The 7,672-nt window shown below is 46.7% G+C and overlaps 1 protein-coding gene across 1 annotated transcript; it reads right to left on the reverse strand.

Moving 5' to 3' along the window:
* Nucleotides 1–745: 745 nt before the first annotated feature.
* On the reverse strand, nucleotides 746–7,227 carry LOC101108901 (gastrokine-3-like). Its single transcript, XM_004005818.4, has 6 exons — nucleotides 7,165–7,227; nucleotides 5,828–5,881; nucleotides 5,300–5,434; nucleotides 3,090–3,197; nucleotides 1,977–2,118; nucleotides 746–1,075 (listed from the first exon to the last, which is right to left on the reverse strand). Exons 1-6 carry the CDS (start codon nucleotides 7,174–7,176, stop codon nucleotides 981–983), a joined length of 546 nt encoding a protein of 181 aa, XP_004005867.1. The 5' UTR covers nucleotides 7,177–7,227; the 3' UTR covers nucleotides 746–980.
* Between the last annotated feature and the right edge of the window lie 445 nt (nucleotides 7,228–7,672).

Consider the following 7,672-nt stretch of genomic DNA (forward strand, 5'->3'; position numbering starts at 1 on the left):
AGCCACACTTTATTTAAGCCCAGCTCGAGGTTTATTCTGGGCCTTTCCCATACGATCACCTTTCCATTCATAGCTGTAAGTCACATCACATCATGACTATGCAGAGCGGAGCTGAGCTCCAGCCCTGCCTCCGGCAAATCAGTGCTGAAATTCACCCCAGTCCGTCTACTCCACGCGCATGCGTGGCTCAGCACTCCCCATCCCTCCCATTCCAGTCCTGTCCCATTTACTCCAAACTCCAGCATGACCTTCGGTGGATGTCTATGTCTGTATTTCCAGTACTCTTTCCCTGTTTATTCTGGTTTAGGCAGGTCAGGGATGTTCTAGGTGCTATGGGTGGGGCTGACTAGGGATTCCCATGAAGGGGTTTAGACTGGTTCCAAAGAGAGGTCTGAGAGGCCTTGTTCAAGCAGTTAACTCTCTCTCAGGGATTTTCACTGTGCAGGCTGGGCCACAGTGAACACAGGCTGGGCCACAGTGAACAGCATCAATTTGCAGGCGGTGGAAAGGTGACCTCAGACCTGAAAGCTTAAGTCAGGCTGTGGCTGGTGTCTTTTGTTCTTTCTTTCTCTGTGTCCCAGATTCTTCAGGAATTCTTCAAGGGACACGCCAAAGAGAGGCCCTTAGAAATGAGGCCTTCCAGGAGAGGCATGTTCTCCTTTGTGCCTTGTTTGTATGTGATGGCATGGACAGCATGTGGATGGGAGTCCAGTAACTTTAGAGAGGACAGTGTAGGCAGGCAGTGTTCATATGTTAGATCAGGGAGGCAAGAAACTTTATTGTTCTAAGCCAATAGAATAGGGAGAAAGTGTATTCAGTTTATAGGTCACAAAGCTGGATTTTGGGTCAAAAGATAGGGGTAATAAGGCCTGAAATGAGCAGCTTTCCATTGGCAGAGGTGGGCTGGGTCCTTGAGCTCTGGGGTCGGGTCAGTGGCCCCATCCAGACAGGTCTGCTCCTCAAGTGGCCGACCTGGAGGTTCAGAGCCCAGGTATCTCCCCACAGATGGAGAGTCCCAGGAGGGACAGGAGTTGGATTTCAAAACAGGAATCTGGGTCAATAGCCAGTGCAGAACCTTTAAAAAGAAAGAGAAGCATTTTATTTAAAAGATCACTTAATTGCTCTAAGACTCTAAAGTAGAGTGGATATATTATGAGTTGCACCTGGATGAAGTGTGATGCTCAAGCAACTTTACTAGCCAGAGACTTGGGAACAAAATGGAAGATCTCATCAAAGCTGCAATAACGGGTCCCACATTCTTTTTTTCTATTTCTTTTATTGATCTTTAATCATCCTCTTTAGCCCCTCAGCCTCTCAAGTTCTCTTTGTTTTCCTGCTGGAAGTTCTCATTATGAAGAAGCCTTGTTCACTGGGTTAGTTTATACTCAGATGTAGTTGACAGACAACAGTGTAATGGGAAGTGGTTATTGACTCTGTCTGGAGCACCGGGGAGATTCTATTCTTATCTGGTAACTTCCCAAGCTGGTAGATACTGATCCCACTGTATCCCCATCAGGGATGCCAGCCACTAAGACATTTCTTTCCCAAAGTGTGGTCTATAACTGTCAGAGTCCTGCTTGACAGCATCTGGGCCGCCTGATAAAGAGATTCTCCAGAGCAATGGGCCTCCAGTGGGGGATTCCAGGCACTGTGCTGCTGGGGTGGGGGGAAGGGAGGGGAGGCTGAAACTTTGGGTCAGCTGAGAGTATCCACCAGCTGTCAGTTCTCAGTGGTGAAATGACTGTCCTAAACCATTCAGTAAAGCTAAGTTCACTCTGCTTCTCGTTCTCAGTAATCAGGAGTCATCTCTACCACCAGGGGGAAATGCATCTCAGGCTCCATTATTTTTATACCCAACTGCAAAGAAATGGAATAGACCTGAAAAGTGTCATTAGAATTTGTCAAGGACCTAAAAACCATTCCACACCTCTTGCCTCACCTGTGGTCTTGAGTTTCTAGGTAAGTTATTCATGTACCTTCTTTTTGCTGTTGGGCAAAATAAGTGGGGAACGCTCGGCACATGTCCTTGATGGGTGCTCCGAACTGGGCTAAGTTCTTGACCCGGCTGGGTAAAACAGTGTAGGTCAGGCCGTGGGTAGATGGATAATGCTTTGAAGTCTGGAAGATGTGACATTTCAAAAGGGTGAGACAGCAGGTAGAGGTGGTGCAGCAGGGAGCAAGAGTGAGAAACCTGTTCCAGTGCATGGGGCACTGGATGCAGGAAAATAGCCCTGAACTTGTTTCCTCTCTAATAGCAATATCCTATCTGACCACAAGGTGGCAAAATTACTCCAGAAAAGTCTGTGTGTCCCTGTGACTCAATCTGTACTCCTTTCACCCTTGAATTCTCAGCTCTTCCGGACTCCAGTGCTATTCTCATTTCTAATAATGATATACAATAAATTTGAAGTTATGGTCTTCATTTATATTATGCTTTTTACTTGTTATAAATCAGATGAGGGGAATACTTTCTACCTCTCTTTTTAAAAAGTGATAAATTATTTTATTTTTATGTGATCCAAAGGCATTTTCTTCCCCAGGAATCAGCAGTCCTCTGCCATGGACATTAGGGACACTGCCCAAATGTGCTGGGTTGGTTATTTAAGCAAAATGACGCCAGATTTCAATGACTTCCCAAGGGCTTCCTGCTGATTTTTAATTTATCTGACAACCCTTGTCATTTAAGAGAAAGGAAGAGAGTTTCAAGAGTCCTAAACTCATTTTCAACGATAATATGTGTGTATGAGCTTAAAGGCTCTGCAGGGGAGGAGAGGAGGCATGAGATTGAAAATACTCTAGTATTTCACTTTAATATTTATATTCACTAACGTGTAGTTCACACCCTTTGGGAATACATCAAAATTACGTCATTGCATGGAATGCAATGGTTCATTTTCATTAATGTGATGTGACTTAAATAGGCCATGGATTGGACTTGGCGTCCTTTGCACGATGATGGAGTCCCATGGGCGTTAAGATCAAGCATGAACTGAATTCCCCAGCATGTACAGCATCATCTTAGGAGGGCAGAACATGGAGTCGGAAAACACCAAACTAGGAGGGGACTCCAGTGAGCTGATCTCACTTACCTGGTGGTCCAGGGCCTTAACAATGTCATCCAAAGTTGGGAAGACAGCTTCATCCATCTTGGCCAGGACACAGGCCATCTTGCTAAACAACTTAGCCACCAAGAGGGCCTTAAAGCAACACAGCAGAACCCTGTCATTCAGTCAGTCACAACAGGGGGGCCTCCTACTTGTCATCAGGGCTGCACAAAGCTCTCCTTTAGACTGTGGTGTGGAGCATCCTGGCAGAGCAGGCCCTGGGCACCCTAGCAAAGTGTCAGCCACAGGACTGGCCTTGCACATGGGGCCCTGCTGCAGGCATCATGGGGGGTATCCCCTGGGGCACTCTGCATACCACTAATAGACTGCGGGGACTGGAGGGACAGGGGGTCAGCCGCAGTGACAGCTGTTCATGGTCCTCAGCAGCCTCCATGACCCCCAGCTTTCCCATCTGTAAAGCAGGAAAAGTAGACTCTCTCCAGGGGCATGTCATGAACGGATGAGACAGATACCGCCTGCTTGTGAAGCCAGGGTGTGAGTTAGTGTCCTTTCTGGGTTTACAAGGAGGAGCCTGGGCTTAGACCTCTAGAGTCAGATCCCGGCCCTCGGTCTGTCACTGACTGCCCTGATGTAGCCTTAGACCTGACCTTTGGCTTCTCTGAGCTTTGGAGTAAAGAAACAGTTCTCCAGCTGAGTCTGACACTGAGCCCAACTCCCACACCTGCCAGAGTTCTGACTTCTGTTCCATCAGGTGGAATTTTGCAAAATCTTTGTTGGAACAAAAGTCTTTATGGCTTAAAACAGAGTTAGAAATCCCTGGCCTGCATGTCCTGTAAGAAGACTTGGGAGCTGTGTCCTCCAGGAAATCAGGAGTGGGTCAGGTGAAGAATGGGGAGGTCAGAGTCTGGGGAGGTCCAGGCAGAGCCGAGAGAAAGCCTGTGTTTGTGGATTCTGTCCTGAGTGGGGAGAGTAGGAGCGGGGCTTCCAAACAGCAGAGGCTGGATGGCAGAGGGTTATCCAGGGAGTGAGGGGAGCGGTCTTTTCCTTCACTTAATCCTCTGAGTTCTTTGCAGTAGGAAAGGCAGCCATTGAGTCTCTTTTGCAGATGAGGAAACCGAAGCACGCAAAAGCTGCACCCTGTCTCTGGTTGCCTCCTGTCTCTGCACCCTGTCTCTGGTTGCCTCCTGTCTCTGCACCCTGTCTCTGGTTGCCTCCTATCTCTGCACCCTGTCTCTGGTTGCCTCCTGTCTCTGCACCCTGTCTCTGGTTGCCTCCTGTCTCTGCACCCTGTCTCTGGTTGCCTCCTGTCTCTGCACCCTGTCTCTGGTTGCCTCCTGTCTCTGCACCCTGTCTCTGGTTGCCTCCTGTCTCTGCACCCTGTCTCTGGTTGCCTCCTGTCTCTGCACCCTGTCTCTGGTTGCCTCCTATCTCTGCATCCTGTCTCTGGTTGCCTCCTATCTCTGCACCCTGTCTCTGGTTGCCTCCTGTCTCTGCACCCTGTCTCTGGTTGCCTCCTGTCTCTGCACCCTGTCTCTGGTTGCCTCCTGTCTCTGCACCCTGTCTCTGGTTGCCTCCTGTCTCTGCACCCTGTCTCTGGTTGCCTCCTGTCTCTGCACCCTGTCTCTGGTTGCCTCCTGTCTCTGCACCCTGTCTCTGGTTGCCTCCTGTCTCTGCACCCTGTCTCTGGTTGCCTCCTGTCTCTGCACCCTGTCTCTGGTTGCGTCGTGTTTCTGGTCATATAACTTTTCTATCATGGCGCCTCCCTTCCCAATCCTGTCTCTTTCTTCCCGGTCACACCTTGCCATCCCTGACCACATGGGCAAATGGAAGCAAGATTTCTAAAAGTGAAAATAAATTATTTTCCTGCTTTGGAAATAAACTGTTTAAAATCTGAGAACAAGTCCAGAAAACCTCTATGGCACATACAAGTTGGAGGACATCAAGGTTCTTAAGATAGCTCTCTTATTTCAGAGGCCTTCAGGAGCCCTGTGAAGTCAACACAGGAGAGGAACGCAAAGGGGTGCTGGATCCCTAGAGATCTCAGAAGCTCTTCCTATGGTCGCTGACTCAAAAAGCAGTCACTGCAAATGCAAGAGAGATGTATTCCCTCAAGATCCTAAACTTAGAGAGGCCTGTATAGACAGGGTTCTCTTCTCTCTGGAAAAGCAGGAGGCTAAATTTTGGAGCAGGCAAGGCTTTCTTTGGCATTGTAATGAACGTGTTCTACATCTTACATTCTTGTAGTCCAAGACTCCATCCCATTCACTCAAAACATTGTTGTCTCGGATGCTGACCATACCTCGAAAGGCATTGACATGGATGCTCTGGGTCCCAACAGATCCATCCAGAGGATGGTTGTCACTGATGTTCTGGAGAAGAGAAAGCAGCAAAGAGAACAGTCCTAAGTCCAGAGTTCCTGCATTGCCCATCTCTTGCAGGTATAAAGGGGTCCTCACAAGAAATTTGACGGCAGCCACCCCAGACTCCCTGGTGGCTCAGATGGTAAGGAATCCACCTGCAATGCAGGACCCCTGGGTTCAATCCCTGGGTTGGGAAGATCCCTTAGAGGAGGGCATGGCAACCCTCTCCAGTATTCTTGCCTTGAGAATCCCTAGGGACAGCGGAGCCTGGTGGGCTACAGTCCATGGGGTTGCAAAGAGACATGACCGAGTAAGCACTACACGGCACCCCAGATTATCACCTTTGAAGTACTTCTGCTTCAGGAGGACCAGACAGGTTGAACCCTCTCCACCCTCACTTACCATCAGGGCCAGAGATGGAGCTAGGAAGAGGACCATAAGGATTGAAGGCACAATCTGAAATGGAAACAAATGTCAGTGTACAGGGCTGGCTCCCTTAGCCTCAGATGAGCCCAGGGCCTGGGGTTCAGAGTAACCCCAGGTTGGAGCCTTCTTAAAAGATCTGTAACATTCCTAGGATCTCTTGCCCTAGAGGCCCCAAATGAATCAGGAGACTGTCATTCCATGTGTTCGATATGGGATATACTGGCTACTCAAGAAGGAAAGCTTTATCGTTCATTCAAAGATACCTTTTGTTTTGCGCTACATCTACTGTCAATCACTGGGCTAAAGATTAGGCAACCTGATCAAGCACTCAATCTGCCCGTAGTGCAGGGCCATCTTAAGTCAAGTCGTAAAATAAGTGATAATTCAGGTCCCCTGTCTTCCTTTCTCTGCCTCCTTCTTTCTTCCCAACCAGTGGGGACCCCCTCTCTGTCCCGTCTGGAATCTGATACCTTCTAATTTCCTCTCCTCCAGTTTCTTCCATCTTGCCTGAGCATAAAGATTATGCATCACTTGTTTACACCTTTTTTTGAAATAGATTTGACTCAAGGGTGAGTAGTTCTTGAGATATTTGCATTGAATCGTTTGCTCTTGGTGTGATCTGCCTAACCTACTGGAGATATTTCAGATACCAGAAAGTAAGTGAAAGAGAATTAGAAGGACAGGAACTGGCTAAGATAAATATAGCAGAAAATCTTTCCCTACACCTCACAGCTCAAGGCTCACTCAGCTCAAGAGCACTTACAACATAAGCCGAAATCGACAGGAAACCCCTCTCCCCTTCCCCACAATATTCTATGCAGTATTCCGCATGTGATGACACCATGAATGTGAGATACATCTTCAAAGAAAAAGACAACAGTTACTCTGAATAATAACCACAATGCAATGAGGTTAACCAAGGAAAAACATGTGATGCAGACAGCAGTAATATTCTATTAAATGATTCTTAGAATTAGTGCCATGTGTTAAATACACCTGAAACTTTCTTTGCCAGAAATTTATAAATAAGATGAATCTAGGAAGAAAAGACCCTAAAATATGAATATCTACACAACGCCCAAAGATAGTTGACCTTTTAAGAAACTAGCTATTAATTCTTTTGGGACAGACCCATTTTCTGATGTTCTAAAAAAAAGAGAGGCTTATCAACAGGGAGGTTATGTGCCAAGTTAATATTTGGAAGTTCTATTTAGGGTTAATTTGAAGAGTCGATGGGAAAAAGGAACTACTCCCTGGCTATTCTGGCTCTGAAAACATAGTTACCTATATTCAAAACCAGAAAAAATACTTACAAGGTGTTTCATATTGCCTCTTTCTCAGAACTTAGGCAACTGCACGCATGAAAGAATTTTCGTGTCCTATTTACTTTCTAAGTCTGGTTTATATAGTCTTGGACCTTTCAACTACTACCATGGTAAAAGATTCTGGGAAATTAATCATAATCTGAATACCATTAGGGGGGAAAAAGACAAATTTATGTAATCACTGCTATCACTTTTCTATAACTACTTCTAATATTTTCCTTTTACTCAAACACCTCCACTGGTTACTAAGGCAAACATGGCAAAGAACAAGGCTTTGTGGGCTGGCGTGCCCACGACATTAACAGGTAAGGAAGGACTGCAAATAGAAGATCTCACCAAAAGGTCCTGATACAAAATCAGTGTTTACCATTTCTGTTTCCCAGTGCCAGAGAAGTTCCTCACTGTTAGTGGAGGTGGTTGAGAAAAACCTTATGAAACCAAAAGAGATGAATTGTAACCACAAGATTAGACTGGAGAGCAGACTGGTCCAGTTCTT

Source organism: Ovis aries, chromosome 3 (genome assembly GCF_016772045.2).
Source record: "Ovis aries strain OAR_USU_Benz2616 breed Rambouillet chromosome 3, ARS-UI_Ramb_v3.0, whole genome shotgun sequence".
NCBI classification, from domain to species: domain Eukaryota; kingdom Metazoa; phylum Chordata; class Mammalia; order Artiodactyla; family Bovidae; genus Ovis; species Ovis aries.